Genomic DNA, 26882 nt, shown 5'->3' on the forward strand with positions numbered 1-26882 from the left:
GTGGCCGGCCACTCTCAGGGCGGCCGTCTCCGTCCCCCATCTACGATTCTACCGCTCCCGTTCACAGTATTCTCACACCATTTTACTTCTCACCATTTAGATTGCTCACTTGGCTTTCTTTCTGTTCCTCTCCCAATCTCCGCATCATGTACACCAGAGAGTCTCATTAAACTTACCCGCATACATTTAGGCTACATTTGCTGCCGCGGTCCATTTACATGAGTCCGCTCCTATCCCTACCCAAGTAATCTACCGTTAGTTCTAAAAAAACAGGTAATCTACCGTTGACCCGCATACATGTCGGCTACATTTACTACGCAGGCCTGCTAAACAAGATGTTATGACACGGGCGCGGCGTGCCGCCGCGCCAATGCCTCCTAGTTACTCGAATGTCACGTAGCTAGGCACAAGTGCAGAGCCCAGATGAAGCGGCTGTCCGATCCATCATCGTGAGATCATGGATCCCTTGACGCCATGAGAAGGGTTTTCAGTCCAGACAGCACATTGTTTCTGCTGATTGCACATTCTTTCTGCTGACTGTACATTATCTCATCGAGGCATCCTCACATATCCGTACAGCACAGACATGCCGCTGCAATCGCGAAACCAAGAATTTGTACGCACGCACCGTGTGCCAGCCACGGTATCCGCCGGTGTGTCCGTCAGTCTGTGTGACAAATACAGTTATACGCAGCGGCTCATGGATGCAAGCTCTTCTGGATAAGTTCTGGCACCGGGAGCCAGGAGGTAGGGGCGTAGTCCGGCTCAAAGTAGACTCACGTCGTCGGCGCGTCTAGTAGCAGCCAAGTTGGCCAAGGCGTTCACGCAATTTTTTTTTAGATAAAGGAAATTTATTAATATCAAAAGATACAAATTACATCTAGCCTCTTCAACAACGCCCCACCCTAATGGCAGTACAGATGCACACAGCCAAAAAAATAATAAAGAAAACTAAGAAATAAAGTCCTTCTACAGCATTCTAGACCTAGCAACAGCAATACAATCACCACTGTGGCAACACCTGAAGTACAGACTCTCCAAAAGTGACGCCTCCAAGAAGAGAACAGTGCACCAGTGTCGTCGTCGCCCGACTAAAGATCTTAGGTTTTCACCCTGAAGATAGTCCCACTCTCAAAACAATGTCTCCAACAAAAACATTGCTAGGCACAACCAGTTAAGGCCAGACCTTGGGTTTTCACCCTGAGAGGTAAGACTCTGAACTTCTCCTGTGCTGTCGCTCCCACATGCATACCACTGCTGCAGAGCCTGGAACGCCAAGCAGATCCCTCAGCATCACGGAGACTCGAACCTCCTTTAGCCAGTCCACCAATCCGGCCTTCATAATATTTCTTCTTCTGACTTCACCATGGACCAAAAAGTCACCTGATGTCAACACAGAATAGAGCTTCGTGCCGCTCCCTCCGGAACCAAATGGTCGGAATAAAAACATGGGTGCGCGTGACCGAATACCACCCGATCCAGTAAACTGCAGTCAAAAGATGCACTGTTTCATTCGCCAGCGGAGTTTTCCGGAACTCATCTCTCCAGCCAGATCAAAGCAAACTGACCTCCGGAAGATCTTCATTCTCGCATGCGAGAAACCCGAGGACTACCACCAAAAACAAAGCAAGATCAGCAGCCCCACGCCGCCAATCCCTCCTGCCGGATCACCAAGGAAGAGGACATCGACGCGGATCATGCGTACCGCCGCCGAACCGTTACCGGGGGCGGAGGCCACCACCGCTCCACCGAATCCTCCATGGCTACCGACGGAGAGCCTCAGGCCTCGGCCAAGTAGCCGTGCCGCCCGGCTTCCTCCACCAGCGCTACATCACCTCCCATGGAACGCCGTCGCGGAAACCCTCTTCTCCCCCTCGTCGATTCGACGGAGGGGGTGCCGCCACCACCGCCATAGCCAGGCCGGGACTGGGGCCATGGCCGGGGCCGATGCCAGCGCCGGGGTCGGGGCCGCGGCCGGCAGCGACTGAGGGTGATGGGCGGCGGGTGGCTGTGGGGCAAGGGGGGAGGAGGAGCCTCCGCCGCTGCCCGGGAGGGGGCGTGAGAGGGAGGCGGTGGGTTAGGGTTAGGGAAAAGGAAAATTGGACCACCACAGAAACATGGCAGCGCATGCGTCCCGCGTGCACCATGATTAGTACTCTGCGCAGACCATGCACACAAGTACAGTTGCGCACAAAACACGAGTACAGTTGAACACGCGGGCGAGTACAAGTACAATTACGCACACGGGCAGGTACAGTCACGCACACGAGCAAGTACAGTCGTGCACAGAAGTACAGTGGCGCACACGAGTAGGTACAGAGTAGGTACAGTCACGCACACGAGCAGGTACAGTCGCGCAAACGACTAAGTACAGGTACAGTACAGTTACCGAGTAAAGGGAAAAACTGCACCAAATACACAAAAAACAAAAATATTTATCACTTGAAACACGAGTATAGTTAGGTACACACCATAATCATACTAGTATTTAAAATACGGAAAAAACTTTATATCGAAACCTATCAACATGAGATCTAGTTTTGAAGATCTCAACGCGAGTATGTCAAAAGTGGAAACGGTTCATAATTTGAACTTACGGTTCTCGACATATTTCATTTAAAAAAACAAATCTAGTAAAAAAGGGAAAAGCTGACACAACCCAGCATCTCATTATCTCCTCTCTCCTCCCTCACACTTACATTGCTTCCCCTGTGACACGTGACGAGCAGGGAGACCACTTCTCATTGATTTCCTAGCACCAGAGCGCACCATTTGTCATGTGCGAAGTAAGTTGCTTTCTCTACGCGAAGGTCGGCCTTTTTCTAATGATTTCGACATAATATATATTGTAGAACGTAAAATTTATGTAATTACAAAGTATATAGCATCTCATCTTTCTAACTTGCATTTCATTAATTAAATTGATAATCTACGGATAAGGGTAGGCGTAACCCACCGGGACAAAGGTACCATGCATTTACTAAATGCCACGCACTCCAGGAGGGAGATGTTAGAGCATCCCCACTCGTTGGCGCTCTCCACGCCCAAATCCGGCGAAATTTTCGTCCGGATTGGATGAAGATTTGGCGTGGGGAGCGCCGAAGTTCCAGCCGTCCCCCCGGCAGGAAACCCCCAACCTCGACCATTTGACATATTTCAAACAAATTCAACATAAAATTTAACAAGTTCGGCAAACAAGAGTACGAAAATTGCTGAAACAAATTCGGCGATAATCAGTACAATGTTTAACAAGTGCTGAAACAAATGAAGCACACAATTTCACAATTTTTCAAACAAATTAAGACAGACTAGTTGGCGTCGGCGTTGGCGTTGCCTCGGAGCCTCCATATGTGCTCCACCAGATCATCTTGCAGCAGGTCGATGCATTGTAGAGTCTCGAATCTCCCGGCGCATAGCAAAGAAGGCGGCCCATGATGGAGGCACCTGGTGATTAGGCTGTGCAAGAGGACCCTCTCTCTCATATGGTGCTTCTTGCTCAGCCAGAGGAACCGGATGCTTTCGCTCATCTTCAATAATCATATTGTGTAGGCACACACAGCAGTTCATCACCTCCCACATCTGATCTTTGGACCAAGTCATAGCGGGGAACCGGACGACAAGCAAATCTCTGCTTGGAGGACACCAAATGCTCGCTCGACGTCTTTTCGGCAAGCTTCTTGTTTCTTGACAAACTCGCAAAGTTTGGGGGTGCCGGGGTTGGAGATAGTCTTCACAAATGTTGCCCACTTTGGATAGATACCGTCCGCAAGGTAGTATCCTTTGTTGTAGTGCCGACCATTGATCACATAGTCCACCGGAGGAGCATGACCCTCAACAAGCTTGGAAAAGACCGGGGAGCGAGTTTAGGACGTTGATGTCATTGTTGGATCCAGGCATACCAAAGAAAGAGTGCCAAATCCAAAGATCATGGGTAGCCACTTGCTTCAAGTATCACAGGTGCAGCCTTTTTGTGACCCTTTTACATTCCCTGCCACGCAAACGGACAGTTCTTCCATTGCCAATGCATGCGATCAATGCTTCCAAGCATCCTGGAAAACCCCTAGCTTCATTTGTTGCAAGGATCCTCCGAGTGTCTTCGACGGTGGGTGATCTCAAGAAATAGTCCCCGAACAACTGCTATGACGGCCCTGCGAACCGGTAGAAACAATCAAGGGCGGTGGACTCCGCCATCCGAAGATAGTCATCCGCGGTATCACCGGGAGCTCCATACGCCGGCATCCTCATAGCCACCTGTGCACTTCGCAGGTGACGAAAATCCAACCAAACCAAGTGCAATCCGCCTTGCATCCGAAGTAGGGATCAAAGTGGCGGATGGCATACACAATTTGCGAAATAGCTTTCGCTCATCCCGAAACGACGCCGGAAAACACTCTCACCGTGCAATGGATTGTCGGCGAAGTAGTCGGCGTACAACATGCGGTAGCCCTCCATTCGGCTGTCTCGGCTTGCACTTCCGGCGACCTCGTGCCGACCCACCACGTCGACGAGTTGCCGGTCCGGCGTACATGCTTGCCAAGCAACCAAGGATCATCATGTGCTCGTCGTCTTGGGCGGCTGCCGCCATCTCTTCTTGCATAAGCTCGACGAACATCTGCTCCTCCTCTTCGTCCGAGTCCATGGCCGGCGAGGCAAATGGACGAACACCTGACGGGCGTGGTCGAGGCAACCCGAGCCGCGAGCGACGACGAGCAAGCAGGGGCCGGAAAACAGGCCGGCGGAAGAGCGGCCGAGATAGGCCGTCGTCCAAAGACGGCGGAATATAGGCGAGTGGGGAAGGAGGGCGGCGGAATCCGGGCAACAAGCCGGCGGGGTGGTGCCGGCGGCGAGAGAGATACGAGGGGTGGGGGAGATTTTGAGCGACGTGGCGGTGGGGTTCGTGCGTCGAGTCACCGACGAGATCAGGCCCTTCCCCGCTTTTCACTCGTCCGGAGTCCCCGAGCGCTCCCGGGGGCCGGGGGTGGCGTGGGCTCGCCGGATGGATGAAGGGCCAAATCCGGGCGAAAACGAGGAACCGGGGGCGCGACTGGGCCGAATTACGCCGTCCGGATGGAAAAAACGCTCGCCGGGGGCCTCGACGGGGGCACGAGTGGAGATGCTCTTACGCTGGCCCAATACTCTTCTTTCGCGTTTTCGCACTTCCATATTTCTCCGAAATCTGAACATTTTGAACAATTTTTTAATTTCAACAAATTTCCAATCGAAACATTTTCATAATTTGAACAATTTAGGAATTTTAGTAAATTTCAAATCTGAATCTTTTCATAATTTGAGCAAATTTTGAATCTATTTTTTTATTTTTGTTGAGAATTTTCGAATCTAAAGATTATGCAAAAAAACGAACTTCCACAAATTTAAATCTGAACTTTTTTCAAATTTTCGAACAATTTTTGAATCCAAATATTTTGTTTTTTTAACAAATTTCAAAAACTGAAGTTTTTTCAAAATTTGAACAATTTTTTAATGCGAATATTTTTCATAAATAAAACATTTTTGAAACCAAAAATCCTGGCAAATAAACCAAAACAACTAGAAAACCCAAAAAAAGATTAGAAAAGCGAATATCTTGACGGAAAACAGATTCATGATCTATATGGGCCAGGCTCTCATTCCCCCTTCCTCTCTCTCCTCTCGTCTTTTGAGAGTAGCCTCCTCTGCCCGACTCCTGTATCTCCTCCCACCAGGGTCTTCTAGACCCTCCTTTATTAAAAAAAGATATATATGGGCCATCCCCATGCCACAGCTGGGGTGTGCAGCGTGGCCTAACCACCGATCTGGTCGGTGTAAAGGTTTTGCCAACAGCACGACGACCCACCATCGGGTGCGAGTGTGTGATGGAGGCTATCATATCCAAATAAGGAGAAAGTGCAATGCTGCTCTTATCTTTCTTGGATGCACATTAATGGCGTCTCCACTGGGCCAACCCAAACGGTGCATGGACAGAGGACATGGCTCAGCAGTGCAACTCAAAGGACCGAACGACGTAGATCAGTCCACGACAACCCATTTCGCACAGACAACACCCGCGTTTGCACACGTCCCCCGTATGTCCTCTCGGGCCTTGGCACACAAACCACTACCTCTCCATCCACTTACGAATTTCGCTAGCGCAGCTGCCCAAACTTTGGACAGGGATGATGACCCCTCACCCACCACCATCACCACCGTCGGCCGCAAAGACAAGGTCTTGGTCAAGCCGTGAAAAGAGCTGGCGTCGATGGAGCGTGCTCTTCAAGACCCAGAAGCACGTTGGTCAACGCGTCAGTGAAGGAGTTATGCCCTGGAGGCAATAATAAAGTGCTTATTATTATGACTCTAGGTTTTGTGATTAATTTTATTCCAATATGCTATGATGACTTTGTGTATTGAATATGAGATTCAAAGGAAAACTCATGAGCACGTGTAGAAGAATGAACAAACAAGTGTTCCTAGTCTCACCTCTAGGACAAGCTCATGCGTTGTTTCATTATCACATTTTCATGATCATGAGTATTGGTAATACTGACAATATTGGGAGTAGATTGTTGGGAAGAAGAATGATACTTAACGGATCCAATTATTATAAGATATACTATGAGAAGTTATTCCTTGTTAATGATATTATATTAATGTGTAATCTGATGAAAAAAATCCTTAGACCATGAGAGTATCAAGAGATCTCATTATGAGATGCATGTATTGGTTATCATCACAAGTCTACCGTAAAAGGATGCGAGAAAGGTGGTGGTCATATATGTTGGAAAGAATGTCTGATGATTTAGTGACTCAAGAGTGGGAATCGCTCTTCCGGATTAAGGAGAGATATACTCAGGGCCCATCTCGGTATTACGATGTCACAGTCTGGCCAACAGTTTGTAATGTGAATTACAAGGATATCAGAATACCTACGAGAAATAGCATGAAACCTGATCGAGGTTAATGGTATAGTGATCGAGTGTTGAATCACGTGAATACCGAAGTCTCACCTCGGGTATTCATAATATCGCAAAGCAATGGGATTGATACTATAAGATATCACAGAAGGTTACTCAATCACGAACATGAGCTGTTATGGATGTCCTAGACCCGTAGTTAGTTATTGATCCAAAGGAATTTCAGAATCATGTATGTGTATGATTGGGCATGTCAGGGTGATGCGTGCAGTCGACACGTCCGTTGGGAACCCCAAGAGGAAGGTGTGATGCGTACAGTAGCAAGTTTTCCCTCAGAAAGAAACCGAGGTTTATCGAACCAGGAGGAGCCAAGAAGCACGTTGAAGGTTGATGGCGGAGGAGTGTAGTGCGGCGCAACACCAGGGATTCCGGCGCCAACGTGGAACCCGCACAACACAATCACAGAACTTTGCCCCAACGTAACAGCGAGGTTGTCAATCTCACCGGCTTGCTGTAAACAAAGGATTAGATGTATAGTGTGGATGATGATGGTTGTTTGCGAAGAACAGTAAAGAACAATTGCAGCAGTTTGTATTTCAGATGTAAAGAATAGGACCGGGGTCCACAGATCACTAGCGGTGTCTCTCCCATAAGATAGCAGATGTTGGGTGAACAAATTACAGCTTGGGCAATTGACAAATAAAGAAGGCATAACAATGCACATACATATATCATGATGAGTACTATGAGATTTAATCGTGGCATTACGACAAAGTACATAGACCGCTATCCAAAGCATGCATCTATGCCTAAAAAGTCCACCTTCAGGTTATCATCCGAACCCCCTCTAGTATTAAGTTGTAAACAACAGACAATTGCATTAAGTATGGTGCGTAATGTAATCAACACAAATATCCTTAGACAAAGCATCGATGTTTTATCCCTAGTGGCAACAAGACATCCACAACCTTAGAACTTTCTCGTCATCGGCCCGGATTTAATGGAGACATGAACCCACTATCGAGCATAAATACTCCCTCTTGGAGTCACAAGTATCAACTTGGCCGGAGCCTCTACTAGCAACGGAGAGCATGCAAGAACATAAATAACATATATGATAGATTGATAATCAACTTGACATAGTATTCAATATCCATCGGATCCCAACAAACACAACATGAAGGATTACAAATAGATGATCTTGATCATGATAGGCAGCTCACAAGATCTAACATGATAGCACAATGGGGAGAAGACGACCATCTAGCTACTGCTATGGACCCATAGTCCAGGGGTGAACTACTCACACATCGATCCGGAGGCGATCATGGCGATGAAGAGACCTCTGGGAGATGATTCCCCTCTCCGGCAGGGTGCCGGAGGCGATCTCCTGAATCCCCCGAGATGGGATTGGCGGCGGCGGCGTCTCTGTAAGGTTTTCCGTATCGTGGCTCTCGGTACTGGGGGTTTCGCGACGGAGGCTTTAAGTAGGCGGAAGGGCAGGTCGAGAGGCGTCACGAGGGGCCCACACACCAGGGCCGCGCGGCCAGGGCCCAGGCCGCGCCGCCCTATTGTGTCGCCACCTCGTGGCCCAACTTCATCTCTCCCTCGGACTTCTGGAAGCTTCGTGCAAAAATAGGACCCTGGGCGTTGATTTCGTCCAATTCCGAGAATATTTCCTTACTAGGATTTCTGAAACCAAAAACAGCAGAAAACAACAACTGGCTCTTCGGCATCTCGTCAATAGGTTAGTGCCGGAAAATGCATAATAATGAAATATAATGTGTATAAAACATGTGAGTATCATCATAAAAGTAGCATGGAACATAAGAAATTATAGATACGTTTGGGACGTATCAAGCATCCCCAAGCTTAGTTCCTACTCGCCTCGAGTAGGTAAACGATAACAAAGATAATTTCTGAAGTGACATGCTATCATAATCTTGATCATACTATTGTAAAGCATATGAGATGAATGCAGCGATTCGTATCAATGATGAAGATAATGAGTAAACTAATGAATCATATAACAAAGACTTTTCATGAATAATACTTTCAAGACAAGCATCAATAAGACTTGCATAAGAGTTACTCATAAAGCAATAAATTCAAAGTAAAGATATTGAAGCAACACAAAGGAGATAAAAGTTTCAGCGGTTGCTTTCAACTTCAACATGTATATCTCATGGATAATTGTCAACACAGAGCAATATAACAAGTGCAATAAGTAAACATGTAAGAATCAATGCACACAGTTGATACAAGTGTTTGCTTCTGGGATAGAAAGAATAGGCAAACTGACTCAATAATAAAGTAAAAGATAGGCCCTTCGCAGAGGGAAGCATTGATTACTATATTTGTGCTAGAGCTTTTCATTTTGAAAACAAGAAACAATTTTGTCAACGGTAGTAATAAAGCATATGAGTTATGTATAAGACATCTTATAAGTTGCAAGCCTCATGCATAGTATACTAATAGTGCTCGCACCTTGTCCTAATTAGCTTGGGTTAACACGGATTATCATTGCATAGCATATGTTTCAACCAAGTGTCACAAAGGGGTACCTCTATGCCGCCTCGTACAAAGGTCTAAGGAGAAAGCTCGCATTGGATTTCTCGCTTTTGATTATTCTCAACTTAGACATCCATACCGGGACAACATAGACAACGAGATAATGGACTCCTCTTTAATGCATAAGCATTCAACAACGGTTATTATTCTCATAAGAGATTGAGGATTAGCTGTCCAAACCGAAACTTCCACCATGAATCATGGCTTTAGTTAGCGGCCCAATGTTCTTCTCTAACAAGTATGCATACTCAAACCATTTGATTGTGAAAACCGCCCTTACTTCAGTACAAGACGAACATGCATAGCAACTCACATGATATTCAACAAAGGTAAAAGAGTTGATGGCGTCCCCGTAAAACATGGTTACCGCTCAACAAGCAACTTATTAAGAAATAAGACACATAAGTACATATTCTTCACCACGATAGTTTTTAAGCTATTTTGTCCCATGAGCTATATATTGCAAAGGTAAAGAATAGAAGTTTTAAAGGTAGCACTCAAGTAATTTACTTTGGAATGGCGGAGAAATACCATGTGGTAGGTAGGTATGGTGGACACAAATGGCATGGTTATTGGCTCAAGGATTTGGATGCACGAGAAGAATTCCTCTCAATACAAGGCTAGGCTAGCAAGGTTGTTTGAAGCAAACTCAAGTATAAAAGGTGCAGCAAAGCTCACATATAAACATATTGTAGCTATTATAAGACTTTACATTGTCTCCTTGTTGTTCAAACACCTCAACCAGAAAATATCTAGACTCTAGAGATCAATCATGCAAACCAAATTTTACAAGCTCTATGTAGTTATTCATTAATGAGTACAAGGTACATGATGCAAGAGCTTAAACAAGATCTATATGAGCACAACAATTGCCAAGTATCACATTATTCAAGACATTAAACCATTTACCACATGCAGCATTTTCCGTTTCCAACCATATAGCAATGAATGGAGTAGTTCAACTTTCGCAATGAACATTAAAGATGAAACTAAGAACATATGTGTTCATACGAAACAGCGGAGCGTGCCTCTCTCCCAAACAAAGAATGCTAGGATCCGATTTATTCAAACAGAAACAAAAATAAAAACAAACAGACGCTCCAAGTAAAGCACATAAGATGTGACGGAATAAAAATATAGTTTCACTAGAGGAACCTGATAAGTTGTCGATGAAGAAGGGATGCCTTGGGCATCCCCAAGCTTAAACGCTTGAGTATTCTTATAATATGCAGGGATGAACCACGGGGGCATCCACAAGCTTTAACTTTTCACTCTTCTTGATCATATTGTATCATCCTCATCTCTTGACCCTTGAAAACTTCCACCACACCAAACTCGAAACAAACTCATTAGAGGGTCAGTGCATAATTCATATATTCAGAGGTGACATAATCATTCTTAACACTTCTGGACATTGCACAAAGCTACTGAAAGTTAATGGAACAAAGAAATCCATCTAACATAGCAAAACAGGCAATGCGAAATAAAAGGCAGAATCTGTCAAAACAGAACAGTTCGTAAAAATGAATTTTAAAGTGGCACCAGACTTACTCAGATGAAAATGCCCAAATTGAATGAAAGTTGCGTACATATCTGAGGATCGCGCACGTAAATTGGCAGATTTTTCTGAGCTACCTACAGAGAGGCAGGTCGAAATGCGTGACAGCAAGAAATCTGTTTCTGCGCAGCAATCCAAATCTAGTATTGGCTTTACTATCAAAGACTTTACTTGGCACAACAATGCAATAAAATAAAGATAAGGAGAGGTTGCTACAGTAGTAAACAACTTCCAAGACTCAAATATAAAATAAAGTGCAGAAGTAAAATAATGGGTTATCTCCCATAAGCGCTTTTCTTTAACGTCTTTCAGCTAGGCGCAGAAAGTGTGAATCAAGTATTGTCGAGAGATGGAGCATCAACATAGGTGTTGGGAGTTTTCTCAACTATGCATTTTATCTTATCTATGTGAGTTTCAAAGGCTCCCTTTTCATTATCCTTAGGTTTGCTATCCTCGTCAAACAAATTTTCAGGGACAAGCCAACCATAGTTATTTTCTAGAGCGTCATTCATTCCCAGGAGCTTACAAGGTATTGTTGTCTTAATCTCCCCACCATCATTAATATTATTAGTGTACCTTACTCTCTCCATGTCCATATTTTCAAGGATACTAACAAAATTGGTATAAGAGCCAAGCATATTGTATTTAATAAACACCTTTCTAGCCTCTCTTGCTACTCCACCAAATTCTTTAAGAAGGGTTTCTCAAACAAAATCTTTCTTTTCCCCTTCTTCCATATCACCGAGTGTGAGAAACATGTGTTGGATTATAGGATTGAGATTAACAAATTTAGTTTCCAACATGTGTACTAAGGAAGCAACAGCAATTTCATAAGTAGGAGCAAGTTCTACCAAGTGTCTATCTTCAAAATCCTCAACGGTACTAACATGAGTGAAAAAATCTTCTATATTATCTCTCCCAATTATAGACCCACGTCCTACCGGTATGTCTTTCAGAGTGAACTTAGGAGGAACCATGATGAAATAAACTAAAGGTAAATAAAGTAAATGCAAGTAACTAATTTTTTTGTGTTTTTGATATAGAGAACAAGACAGTAAATAAAGTAAAGCTAGCAACTAATTTTTTTGTGTTTTGATATAAGTGCAGCAAACAAAGTAAATAAAATAAAGCAAGACAAAAACAAAGTAAAGAGATTGGAAGTGGAGACTCCCCTTGCGAGCGTGTCTTGATCTCCCCGCAACGGCGCCGGTAAAAGAGCTTGATGCGTGCGATCGACACGTCCGTTGGGAACCCCAAGAGGAAGGTGTGATGCGTACAGTAGCAAGTTTTCCCTCGGAAAGAAACCAAGGTTTATCGAACCAGGAGGAGCCAAGAAGCACGTTGAAGGTTGATGGCGGAGGAGTGTAGTGCGGCGCAACACCGGGGATTCCGGCGCCAACGTGGAACCCGCACAACACAATCACGGAACTTTGCCCCAACGTAACAGCGAGGTTGTCAATCTCACCGGCTTGCTGTAAACAAAGGATTAGATGTATAGTGTGGATGATGATGGTTGTTTGCGAAGAACAAGTAAAGAACAATTGCAGCAGTTTGTATTTCGGATGTAAAGAATAGGACCGGGGTCCACGGATCACTAGCGGTGTCTCTCCCATAAGATAGCGAGATGTTGGGTGAACAAATTACAGTTGGGCAATTGACAAATAAAGAAGGCATAACAATGCACATACATATATCATGATGAGTACTATGAGATTTAATCGGGGCATTACGACAAAGTACATAGACCGCTATCCAAGCATGCATCTATGCCTAAAAAGTCCACCTTCGAGTTATCATCCGAACCCCTCCGAGTATTAAGTTGTAAACAACGAGACAATTGCATTAAGTATGGTGTGTAATGTAATCAACACAAATATCCTTAGACAAAGCATCGATGTTTTATCCCTAGTGGCAACAGCACATCCACAACCTTAGAACTTTACATCCTTCGTCCCGCATTTAAAGGAGGCATGAACCCACTATCGAGCATAAATACTCCCTCTTGGAGTCACAAGTATCAACTTGGCCAGAGCCTCTACTAGCAACGGAGAGCATGCAAGAACATAAATAACATATATGATAGATTGATAATCAACTTGACATAGTATTCAATATCCATCGGATCCCAACAAACACAACATGAAGGATTACAAATAGATGATCTTGATCATGATAGGCAGCTCACAAGATCTAACATGATAGCACAATGGGGAGAAGACGACCATCTAGCTACTGCTATGGACCCATAGTCCATGGGTGAACTACTCACACATCGATCCGGAGGCGATCATGGCGATGAAGAGACCTCCGGGAGATGATTCCCCTCTCCGGCAGGGTGCTGGAGGCGATCTCCTGAATCCCCCGAGATGGGATTGGTGGCGGCGGCGTCTCTGTAAGGTTTTCCGTATCGTGGCTCTCGGTACTGGGGGTTTCGCGACGGAGGCTTTAAGTAGGCGGAAGGGCAGGTCAGGAGGCATCACGAGGGGCCCACACACCAGGGCCGCGCGGCCAGGGCCCAGGCCGCGCCGCCCTGTTGTGTCGCCACCTCGTGGCCCAACTTCGTCTCTCCCTCGGACTTCTGGAAGCTTCGTGCAAAAATAGGACCCTGGGCATTGATTTCGTCCAATTCCGAGAATATTTCCTTACTAGGATTTCGAAACCAAAAACAGCAGAAAACAAGCAATCGGCTCTTCGGCATCTCGTCAATAGGTTAGTGCCGGAAAATGCATAATAATGACATATAATGTGTATAAAACATGTGAGTATCATCATAAAAGTAGCATGAAACATAAGAAATTATAGATACGTTTGGGACGTATCACAGGGTCACATGCTAAAGTGTTTTATGTTATTTATAATACTTTATGTATTTGTTATAAACATGGTATGTGGTTGAGAGAATGTCCGAAATAGTTAAGGCGACATTGATATAGTTTCGGTGAAATATCAGAGCCCTTTCGGTGTTATCGGAATATTTCCGGAGGTATCTATGGATGAGGTCGGCGATGCTGCTTTGGATTATGCTGACGCACTTGACGCTGCAACACAAAAATAAAACCAAGGACCATAGGATACACAGTCAAGGAAGACAAGTACCTTTGAGAGGCATGGATGACGATTAGCCAAGATTTAATATGTGGCACTAAGCAAAAAAGGAGGGATATATTGGTGGCATGTTGGCAAGTTCTTTCATGAAAGTAGGAAATTCAATCCCTACAACATTCATAGTGACCAAGGTGATATCTCTCTTCAAAAGAGATAGTCATCCATCCAAGCGAAGAGCAACAAATTTTGCGGTGCATACAAGCATGTGCTAGCTCAACATGTGAGCGACATCAGTGTTTAGGACATGATAAAACCTTGATTATTTTAAATATGTCAATGTACATTGCTTATGTGAGTATATATAATGGATTCTCATCCATGTGTAGGCCCCCCAATGTTTGGACTAAATCAAGGAGAAATATGAGAACAAACCCTTCACCTTGACCCATTGTCGATAGAGATCAAGAAGTGTCCCAAGTGAACTAACCTATACTTTATACAAAATGGGTTTAGAAAACCCGTAGAAGCGTGGCAATAAATCATTGTTCATCGATATTGAAGAGAATGGCCCAAGCATTGGTGGTTGGGCGGCTCGGTCAAGGGGCCACAAGGTCAGAAATCAAGATCTCAAGGGGGATGCTTCTTTGCCTGATATTGAAGGAGTTGATGGCCATAAGAGCATCTCTAACAGAGCCCAAAACAGCCGAAAACCGAATAATAACCGCTAGTTTAGGGTTTTGGTTCGAAAAGCGGCATAGATCACCGATCGTATACTAGTCAAAACCGAAAAAGGTTTTCAGGTCGAGACCGAAACCCCAACTCGGCCTGTATTTGTAGGGGTCAAATGAGCGAACCGAACGAAACCCCTAGTTTGCGCGCGACGGAAATTTCACCTCCTCCCAACTGCCACCGCCGCCGCCGATCTGCACGCCCTCACCGTCCTCTGCACCACCGTCACCCGATCTCGCTGGCAGAAGTCTCGAATCGACCCCGCCGGCCGCCGGAGCTAGCTCCCAGGCCTCGCCACCCTCTCCCGTGGTCGTCGAAGCTCCCGCCACCCCACCCACCCCCGTCGCCCCCGCCGATGACGTGAGCCTAGCCGCGTCCACGAGCTTCCTCAAGGGGCGGCGCGCGGGAACGCACATGGTCCCGCAAGCTACTGCTGCGGCCACCGGTGCGATCCCGGCTATCCCGGCTTTCACCAAAGGGGTCGCCTTAGCCAAGCCGACAGCCCCGAAGACATCCCGCGCCAAATCGAAGACTTCGAAGACCACGATGATTGAGAAACTTTTTGCTATGAACTATGCATGATTTGCTATGATTATGTAGTGTCGATTTGATGTAAAACTATGAACTATGCATCACTCGTTTTCATTTGGTAGTTTCATATGCCAATTCTAGGAAAAACCCTGCCTTTATGGGTTCGGAAGCTGCTGTCGCGGAACAGATCCCGTAAATCAGTTTTGGTTTACGGGCTCTGTTCCGCGCCACCTCTTTCTCAACCCATTAACACGAGATCGGTAAACCGAACTTCCATTTTTCGGTTCGCTCTGTTAGAGATGCTCTAAGGAGGATAATGCCAAGAGGTATGGAAAGCGACACTAGGAGATTGACCTCAAAAAGAGAGTTGTTAATGTTCGCCGAGGAGAATTAGATCTTGTTCACCGACTTGAGCATCATGAACCTGGTTACCCGGCAAACCAGGACTTTGTTTGAGAAGAAGCAAGTGATCATTATCACCGATAATGCAATGTGTGATCACACCTATATATCTTAGTTTGCATATTCCGTATGAAACTCGTACCATTTTGCACTTCGGTTCGGTACTATGGCATGTAAACTATGTGATTCTTTAATTAGTTGTAATCTATTAGCTATTAAATTTATTTTTTGATGATATTTGCTAATTGGGTGGAATGAGAAAAAAAAAAGGCAAAATGGCTAGGGCGGACCAATTGGGCCATCTTGCTGGATATTTCACGAGTAAAGTCTAAAAAAAACCTTGAAGTCATAAACGGTATCTAAGTCGAACCTTAAATTTCTAATCCTGGAAATCAGCACCCTGGATTTAGGAATCCCGGTCAATCTATACCCTGAATCAGTCTAGACCAGTTTGGCATATTGATCCTGACCAGGATTAACCTCTACCCTCACTGACAAGGACAGCGCACATGCATGTCATATCCATCTCTCACAAATCTCTCCGGGCAAAAAGGAAACACCATGGCTGCAGTTTCCCCCGTCTTTCCTATCCAGATCTTCCCGGCGGCCACTGCCACAATCACCACCGTGCTCCCCGCTGCAGACGCCTCCTTCGTTGCGGGTCTGCCACCAATACGCGCGCCTATCTCTCCCTCCTCCTCGACTCCTCGAAACACTCCCTCTCAGGCGCCCAGCCCTGGGTGGAGCTCTTGGACCACGCGGCGCTCTCCCGCCCGGAGTTCCTCACCGCCGCCACCGCCGAAAATACGCTCGGGGGAAACTTCGCCACACTCCCCGCTCTCCTCGCCGCCTGGTGCTACTCTACCTGCCCTCCGCGTTGGGCCAGATCGACCTTCTCCGACATGTAGACGCTAGGAGGGCTCGGGGCACGATGAGGCCGTGTGGCTTGAACCCGTTTCTGGCGGTCGCCCCACTGGCTCTTAATCTTCATTCTTCAACACCTCCCCACACGAGCTCACCTAGTCTCCCGCATGGGTCTCGCTTGCATAGTCGCCGCTTCTGACGAGTGGCCTCGGGAGTCGGGAGCGGCCCCCTCCTTCGCGTACTGGTGCTGCATCCGTAGGGTATGTCGACAGCAGGAGTTCCTATGGCTCCACGGCGAGAGGAGAGAGCACATCGCCAACGTCTGGAGCATCGGGGTCATCGGGGGATGTGGTTCAGGCGGCAGACACTGCAGTCCTGGTAATTTGGGGATGGAATAGAAGAGAGATGGAAGATGATAGATGGATCTGACATATGGGCCAGAGATGTCAATGAGAGGGCTGAGTGACTCCAGTTGGGATTGTTTTTCTTCCTATTGTACCAAACGGGTATAGGGTTTAGATTGACCGGGATCAGTGTGTTTAGGGTGCTGATTTCAGGGATTAGGAGTTTGGGGTTCGATTCCAACAACATCTACAACTTTAAGGTTTTTCTCAGACTTTACTCATATTTCACGCACCCCAAACGAATGAGCGGAGGACCAGGCCTCTGGGCTATCTGCAGACGGACCCAAACAGATCGAACATATTTTATATTTAAAATAGGTCGGCCCGCTGAAAATGTCCTACTATCTTATGAATTATGGATTAAAAAAACAAAAAGTTCTTACTGATCAGTAGTTTATTGTATTAAGATATACAACATAAACGAGTTTATCCCACAATTTCAGCATCCAATTTATTACAAACTCAAATAACTTGATGCGGAGATCATCAGTTCTTGGCGGTGAAACGGTACGAGGCGTAGGAGATACTGGCGTTGGTCCAACTGTGGTGGATCAGCTCCGCCTTGGACTCGTCCCCGGCAGCGCCGAGCGCGACGTGCAGCGGGTAGAAATGATCCGGCGTAGGGTGTGCCACCTTGGCATAGGGTGCCTTCTCCTCATACTGCTTCACGTCGTCGTACCTGGGCATGCCAAGAACGAATGATAACTTGTCAATAAAAACTTCACAGCACGATCGACACGGCGATCGGCTTTGCAATTAAGTTCGTCGTCACCGTGGTCTAAATTACCTCCCGTCCAGGAGCGAATCCTTGAGCCAGGTGTCAAACTCGGATGCCCACTTCGGCACCGGCGCGTCGTGAGGCCCCATCTTGCTGAGGTTGTGCGTGGCGGTGCCGGTGCCGATGACGAGGACCCCTTCGTCTCTGAGCGGCGCCAGCGCCTTGCCGAGGTTGTAGTGGTAGGTTCCGTCGCGGCCGCTCTGCACGGAGAGCTGGCACACCGGGATGTCGGCGTCCGGGTACATGAGCATCAGCGGCACCCAGGTGCCGTGGTCGAGGCCGCGGCCGTGGTCCTCGCTCACCGGACCGAACCCGGCGTCCTCCAGGAGCTTCTTGGTCCTCTCGGCGACGTCAGGCGCGCCCGGCGCAGGGTATTTCAGCTGCATATTCGTGCGACTGAACTATGTCAGATTGTATTCGTGGCATGGAAATTTGCAGCGAGTAAGTAGAAATGGTGAATTAAGGCGACCTTGTACATGGCCTCGGGGAAGCCGTGGAAGTCGTAGATGGTGTCGTTGGTGCCGTGGACGACGTTGACGGTCGGCGTGGCCTCCGTATCCCAGTGGGCGGACACGACGAGGATAGCGCGCGGCGCCTGCTTGCCCGCGACGGCCGCCGGCAGCCATGACTTGTAAAAGGCTCGAGCCGGGATCGTCTCGTCGACGGAGAGCGTGACCGCGCCGTGCGACAGGAAGAAGGTGTCCATGGCTACCTCTCCGACTATGGTGTCCGCACTCGATCTGTAGGGTGGGCTTTGGCTTGGTGCTGCGGCGCCGACACTACTTATAGGCAGGAGCGAGCGTGGTCATTGTTGGGTCTAGTTCTGACTTTTGGCTCGTCCCAGCACTTCTTCTTTTGACATTCTCGTGTGTAGCAGACCTAAGAAAAATGTCCTGTTCTGATTCGATTTTTTTTACGCGAATTGGTCCAAGGGAAAATAAAATCAACTGATTCACTATGCGATCTATCAAAAAATACTACAAAGTAACAAGAGCACCGAGAAAAATGAAATAAAGTAACGATGCAAGGGTTGAACCTCCAATATACAGTACAGTATGTTCTACGTAATCCATTGAAGAAAGTGTCGATGAAAAGAATCACTAGATTGACTATGTGGGTTAAAAACATTTAAGGCTTCTATCACGATTTGCTAGTAGATCTTCTCACCTATTCGTTACTTGGCTCACAAGAATTTACCAGACAACCTAAAGAGACATTCATCGCAAAAAAGAGAGGCTAAAGGGCCATGGTGAGTAGCATTAAGCAAGCGGGATCATCTTTGTCAAATTAGCTTACCAGCATAAATGACATTGAATTAACGGTATAAATGACGTTGAACTACCAGAGTATATTTTCTAAATATGTTCATTCAATATTGTCGATATTGATATTTTTTTCCTTAAATGCTTGTTCAAATTTGATAAGCTTTAACTTTTAACTAAACTTATATGACTTATACTACCTCTGTCAAAGAAATCTGAGATTTTTTCAAATCTAGATGTATCTAGACGATATATCCAGTTTTAGATAAACCTTGAACATCTATTTATAAACGGAGGAAGTATTATTTTAGAATAGATGGAGTACTAGGTTTCGGTTCAAAAATCCTGAACCGTTCACGCCCATTTCCTACTCTTGGATCATGAATTTTACCTTTCAAAGTTAGCACGACCTGACTGCATTGTGATATCGACGATCAAACTGAACATTCATTGGGCCTGCATGCGTTGTTCGACTGCACCAACCAAATCCTTGTAAGGTTTTAGAGAGAATTCTTTTTTGAAACGAAGGCAAAAGCTTTGTCTCATTCATTCATTAAGCAGAAGGTGCTAGGTTTTTAGGAGAAAACTGGGCGAAAACCAACAACAACAACAACAACACCCACAACCACACACGCTCCGCCTCAAACACCTAGCCAACCTGGCTACCCACAAAAGCTACAAGAAGCTCAAACCGGCCTATGCTAAATAGATGGCTCATCGAGAAGAAACCGACAGCTCCGATTCTGAAGACGAGCCTCGGAGAGGAGAAGCGCAAGACAAGCACCGAATAGGACCTTCACCGGACCGTCCCTCGGGTGGCATCGTACACCGCCCAAGGGCAGCTTCGACTTCACAACAAGAGGAGACCACCATGAAGACATTCGGACACGCCGAAACGGAGCCGACTAACATGACCTTGCCGCAACCAAACCTTGGTCATCACCATTGTCGTTGCCTCTCAAGCCTCCACCCGGAACAACCCGCATCACTGGTTGACCTCCTGCCAACCCAGATGCCCTGTGTGTCTAGACCGCCAGAGTGCGTAAAGGGGAACACCAACTTCAAGACGATGCCCTCAAGAGGGGAAACGACGCAGAAACGACGTCGTCGTCCGATCCCGCGGGATCTAGACTTTCACCCGAAGACGTGAACCCGAGGGCAGCGAAGGTCGGAGAGCTCCACGACCGCCCCCAAGAAGGACGGCGACATCCACAGACGCCGCGCGGTTAGGCTTTCGCCCGGAGGAACCGAGCCACCACACCCTCACGTGGCCAGACGGCGAGACGAAGACCGTAACGCCACTTCGTCTCGCCGCAACCCGCACTCCGCAAACACACCTCAAGTGCAGAAGCAGCGCCACCGCCGCACACAAGCCACCACCGCCACCACACACAAACCAAGGAGCTCAGCGAGCTCCGCTGCCACCAGCCGCACCACGCGGGGTTGAAAAGCCGAGCCGCACCACTACAGCCGACCAAGCTCACCGAGGAGAGCGCCGCAGGCGCCGCCAACCGCCACAGAGAGGGAGCTTCGACAAACGCCAACACAGAGGTCCTGATGGGGTTCGTAGCATAGAAAACAAAAAAATTCCTACGGCAAAGACGAATAAAACCAAGATCTAATCTATGGAACACCCAAGATCTAATCTACAAGATCGAAGCAACGAGATGGAGATGAGACTAACCCTCGAAGATTCCAAAGCCTACGAGATTAATCTCGTTGTTGGTGTAGACGATCGTCCCCGGTGCCGCAATCCGGCAGCACTTCCGTACTCGGTCGCGCGTACGGTGTCGATGAAGCTCCTCCCTCTCCTGTTCCAGCGGGCAGCGGAGGTGTGGTAGATCTCCTCGGAATCCCAGCAGCACGACGGCGTGGTGGTGGAGGTGGAGGAGAAATTCCTGCAGGCTTCGCCAAGCTCGCGCAGAAGAAGGAGGAGGAGAGAGGGGCGGTTAGGGCTTGGGGGGATGATGTGCTGCGCCCCAGCCCTCCCCTCCCTCTTATATAGGCGTGGGGGGCTGCCTTGGCCCCTCCTCCAAGCCCAAGGGTCGGCCAAAACAAGGGGGGGAACTTCCCCCCAAGTTAAGTCCCTATTTTCAAGGGATTTGATCTTATCCACTTGGTACAGCCACATGGGCCTTGGGGGGCTGGTGTGCATGGCCCATGTGGGCCTATGCGACCCCTCCGGTCCATGTTGGTCGTCCGGGATAGGTGGGCCCCACTATGGTACCCTCCGGAACCTTCTAGAACCTCCGTATAATACCGAAAAATCCCGAACTTTTCGGTAAACCTGAAAATGACTTCCCATATATGAATCTTATTCTCCGGACCATTCCGGACCTCCTCGTGATGTCTTGGATCCCATCCGAGACTCCGAACAAAAACTTCGGACTCCAACTCATATTCCGAATCTACTTATGCGACATCGAACCTTAAGCGCGTCACCCTACGGTTCGCGAACTATGCAGACATGGTCGAGACTCCTCTCCGAGCAATAACCAATAGCGGGATCTGGAGATCCATAATGGCTCCCACATATTCAATGATGACTTAGTGATCGATTGAACCATTTACATACGATGTCAATTCCCTTTGTCACGCGATATTTTACTTATCCGAGGTTTGATCATCGGTATCTCCATACCTTGTTCAACCTCGTTACTGACAAGTACTCTTTACTCGTACCGCGGTATGTCATCTCTTATGATCAAATCATATGCTTGCAAGCTAATCAGATGACATTCCACCGAGAGGGCCCAGAGTATATCTATCCGTCATCAGGATGGACAAATCCCACTATTGATCCATATGCCTCAACTCACACTTTCCAAATACTTAATCCCATCTTTATAACCACCCATTTACGCAATGGCGTTTGATGTAATCAAAGTACCCTTCCGGTGTAAGTGATTTACATGATCTCATGGTCGAAGGACTAAGACAACTATGTATCGAAAGCTTATAGCAAATTGAACTTAATGACTTGATCTTATGCTACGCTCATTTGGGTGTGTGTCCATTATATCATTCAACTAATGACATAACCTTGTTATTAATAACATCCAATGTTCATGATCACGAAACCATGATCATCCATTAATCAACAAGCTAGTTATACAAGAGGCTTACTAGGGACTCCTTGTTGTTTACATAACACACATGTATCAATGTTTCGGTTAATACAATTATAGCATGGTATGCAAACATTTATCATAAACACAAAGATATTATAATAACCACTTTATTATTGCCTCTTGGGCATATCTCCAACAGCTCTCCCACTTGCACTAGAGTCAATAATCTAGGTTACATTGTAAGGTACCTAACACCCATAGCATTCCGGTGTTGGTCATGCTTTGCCCTAGGGAGAGCTTTAGTCAACGGATCCGCAACATTCAGATCCGTGTGTACTTTGCAAATCTCTACTTCACCATCTTCGATGTACTCGCGAATCGAATGAAAACGCAGCTTGATATGCTTCAGCTTCTTGTGTGACCTTGGTTCCTTTGCATTGGCGATGGCACCCGTGTTGTCACAATAAATGACTAACGGGTCCAATGCACTAGGAACCACACCAAGCTCAACAATGAACCTCTTCATCCATACCGCTTCCGATGAAGCCTCTAAGCCGCTATATATTCAGATTCCGTTGAAGATTTCGCCACCGTGCACTCGCTTGGAACTCGCTCCAACTTCATCGCCGCACCATTCAATATAAACACGTACCCGGACCGAGACTTAGAGTCATCGAGATCGGTGTTCCAACTTGCATCGGTGTAACTCGGTTACAACGAGCTCTTGGTCACCGCCATAACAAAGAAACATATCCTTAGTCCTTTTCAAGTACTTCAGGATATTCTTGACCGCCGTCCAGATGTTCCATTCCCGGATCACTTTGATATCTCGCTGGTCAAACTAACAAAGCATGTGCGATATCCGGTCTAGTACACAAGCATGGCATACATGAGAGAGCCTATCGCCGAAGCATAGGGGATCTTGCTCATCCTTTCTCTTTCATCTCGTCGTAGCCGGACCTTGAGTCTTACTCAAGACCTTACCTGGCAACATAGGCAAGAACCCTTTCTTGCTTTCATCCATTCTAAACTTCTTTAGAATCTTGTCTAGGTATGTACTCTGTGAAAGGCCTATTAGGCGTCTTGATCTATCTCTATAAATCTTGATGCCTAAAATGTACGCTGCTTCACCAAGGTCTTTCATTGAAAAACACTTATTCAAATAACCTTTAACACTGCTTAATAGTTCTATATCATTCCCAATCAATAATATGTCATCTACATATAATATCGTAGAACGCTACAGCAGCTCCCACTCACTTTCTTGTAAATACAGGCCTCACCATGAGTCCGTATAAAACCGAAGTCTTTGATCACTCTATCAAAGCGTAGGTTCCAACTCCGGGATGCTTGCTTCAGTCCATAAATGGAACGCTGAAGTTTGCATACCTTGTCAGCATTTTCAGGATCGACAAAACCTTTGGGTTGTACCATATACAACTCTTCCTCAATATCACCATTAAGGAACGCCTATTTGACATCCATCTGCCAAATCTCATAATCGAAAAATGCAGCTATTGCTAACAAAATCCTCACAGACTTTAGCTTCGCTACAGGTGAGAAAGTCTCATCGTAGTCAACTCCTTGAATTTGTCGGAAATCTTTTGCGACAAGTCGAGCTTTATAGACAGTAATATTACCATCAGCATCTGTTTTTCTCTTGAAGATCCATTTATTCTCGACAGCCTTGCGGCTATCAGGTAAGTCTACCAAAGTCCATACTTTGTTATCATACATGGATCCCATTTCGGATTTCATGGCTTCTTGCCATTTGTTGGAATCCGGGCTCATCATTGCTTCTTCATACGTCGCAGGGTCCTCATCATTGTTGTCCACAATCATGACATTCAGACAGGGATCATACCAATCAGGAGTGGTACGTTCCCTCGTCGATCTGCGAGGTTCAGTAGCTTCCTCGTTCGAAGTTTCATGATCATCATCATTCGCTTCCTCTCCTATCGGTGCAGGCTGTGCATGAACTTCTTCCGGCACTGCGCTACTCCGATCTATGAGAGAAGGTTCATTAACCTCGTCGAGTTCTACTTTCCTTCCAAGTCACTTCTTTAGTGAGAAACTCCTTCTCAAGAAAGGATCCGTTCTTGGCAACAAAGATTTTGCCTTCGGATCTGTGATAGAAAGTATACCCAATTGTTTCTTTAGGGTATCCTATGAAGACGCATTTCTCCGCTTTGGGTTCTAGCTTGTCAGGTTGTAACTTCTTTACATAAGCTTCGCAACCCCAAACTTTAAGGAACGACAGCTTAGGTTTCTTTCCAAACCATAGTTCATACGGTGTCGTTTCAACGGATTTAGATGGTGCCCTATTTAAAGTGAATGCGGCTGTCTCTAATGCATAACCCCAAAACGATAACGGCAAATCGGTAAGAGACATCATAGACCGAACCATATCTAAGAGAGTTCGATTACGACGTTCGGACACACCATTACGCCGTGGTGTTCCCGGCGGTGTCAATCGTGAAAGTATTCCGCATTTCTTTAAATGCATGCCAAACTCATAACTCAGATATTCGCCTCCGCGATCGAACGCGTAAACTTAATCTTCTTGTTACGTTGATTTTCTACTTCACTTTGGAATTCCTTGAACTTCTCAAAAGTCTCGGACTTATGTTTCATAAAGTAAATATATCCATATCTACTCATATCATCCGTGAAGGTTAGAACATAACGATAACCACCGCGCGATGCTACAATCATTGGTCCGCACACATCGGTATGTATGATTTCCAACAATTCTGTAGCTCGCTCCATTGTACCAGAGAATGGAGTCTTAGTCATTTTTCCCATTAGACATGCCTCGCATCTGTCAAGTGACTCAAAGTCAAGTGACTCAAGAAGTCCATCGGAATGGAGTTTCTTCATGCGCTTCACTCCAATATGACCAAGACGACAGTGCCACATATAAGTAGAATTATCATTCAGTTTAATTCGCTTAGCATCAATGTTATGAACATGTGTATCACTACTATCGAGATTTAACAAGAATAAACCATTCATCTCAGGTGCATGGCCATAAAAGACATTACTCATATAAATCGAACAACCATTATTCTCATACTTAAACGAATAACCGTCTTGCATTAAACAAGATCCAGATATAATGTTCATGCTCAACGCAGGTACCAAATAACAATTATTAAGGTTTAAAACTAATCCCGAAGGTAGATGTAGAGGGAGCGTGCCGACGGCGATCACATCGACTTTGGATCCATTTCCAACGCGCATCGTCACCTCGTCTCTTGCCAGGCTTCGTCTATTCCGCAGTTCTCGCTTTCGAGTTACAAATGTGAGCAACCGAACCAAGTATCAAATACCCGTGCACTACTACGAGAACCAAGAAGATAGACATCAATAACATGTATATCAAATATACCTTTCTTTTTGACGTGGCCGCTCTTCGGATCGGCCAAGTATTTGGGGCAATTGCGCTTCCAGTGCCCCTTCCCCTGGCAGTAATAGCACACAGTCTCGAGGTTTAGGACCAGCCTTAGGCTTCTCGTGACGCGGTGCAACTTTCTTGCCGCCCTTCTTGAAGTTACCCTTGTTAGGCTTGCCCCGCTTTTTGAAACCGGTGGTCTTGTTGACCATCAACACTTGGTTCTCCTTCTTAATCTCTACTTCAGCAGATTTCAGCATGGAAAAGATTTCAGGTAAATCTTTATTCATGTTCTCGCATGTTGTAGTTCATCACGAAGTTCTTGTAACTTGGTGGCAGTGATTGAAGGACACGATGAATACCCAGCTCGGTTAGGGATCATCATCCCCAAGTCATTGAGCTTCTTCGCATGCCCGGACATGACGAGCATGTGCTCACTAACGGAGCTGCCCTCTTCCATCATGCGGTAAAGAACCGCTTCGAGGCCTCATAGCTCTCCACGGCCGCATGAGTCTCAAAGATAAGTTTGAGCTCACGCATCATCTCACAGGGTCGTGGTGCTCAAAACGCTTTTGGAGCTCGCCTCTAAGCTGCACAAGATGGCACACCGAACTTCGGAGTACCGAGTTGCCCGAGTCTCATAAACATTCTTTATGTCCTCGGACACCGGCAGAGGTGGTGGGGGACCTAGCGGTGCATCGAGCACATATTGCAGGCTTCCACCAGTGAGGAAAATCCTCACATGACGGAACCAGTCAGTGAAGTTGCTACCATTGCCCTTAAGCTTTTCTTTCTCTAGGAACTGGTTAAAATTGATGGAGGGGGGCGCCATGATCTACAACATATTTGCAAAGAGTTTAGACTAAGTTTATGATAAATTGAGTTCAATTTTAATTCTGAAATTAACTAGGTGAACTCCCACTTAAAACAACATCCCTCGCATTGTCTTAGTGATTACACGAACCAAATCCACTACACCAAGTCCGATCTTCACGAGAAAAGATGTAGCTTCAAAGGCGAACACTCAAAGTGTTCATCATATCATTCATATGACTCATGCTCTACCTTTCGGTATCCCGTGTTCCGAGACCATGTCTGTACATGCTAGGCTCGTCAAGGCAACCTTGGTATCCGCGTGTGCAATCTGGCTTGCACCCGTTGTATGCACATGTAGAGTCTATCACACCCGATCATCACGAGATGCTTCGAAACGACAAGTCTTAGCAACGGTGCATACTAAGGATGAACACTTTATTATCTTGATATTTAGTGAGAGGGATCATCTTATAATGCTACCGTCGCGATCTAAGCAAAATAAGATGCATAAAGGGATTAACATCACATGCAATTCATAATGTGTGATATGATATGGCCTTTCTTCTT

The 26882-nt window shown here is 46.3% G+C and overlaps 1 protein-coding gene across 1 annotated transcript; it reads right to left on the minus strand.

The window, feature by feature from the left end:
* Positions 1-17480: 17480 nt before the first annotated feature.
* Positions 17481-18478, minus strand: LOC124659417 (extradiol ring-cleavage dioxygenase-like). Its single transcript, XM_047197293.1, has 3 exons — positions 18242-18478; positions 17782-18152; positions 17481-17673 (listed from the first exon to the last, which is right to left on the minus strand). The coding sequence occupies exons 1-3, from the start codon at positions 18476-18478 to the stop codon at positions 17481-17483; spliced, it is 801 nt and encodes a 266-aa protein (XP_047053249.1).
* Between the last annotated feature and the right edge of the window lie 8404 nt (positions 18479-26882).

The sequence above is a fragment of the Lolium rigidum genome, chromosome 6, assembly GCF_022539505.1.
Source record: "Lolium rigidum isolate FL_2022 chromosome 6, APGP_CSIRO_Lrig_0.1, whole genome shotgun sequence".
In the NCBI taxonomy this organism is placed as follows: Eukaryota; Viridiplantae; Streptophyta; class Magnoliopsida; order Poales; family Poaceae; genus Lolium; species Lolium rigidum.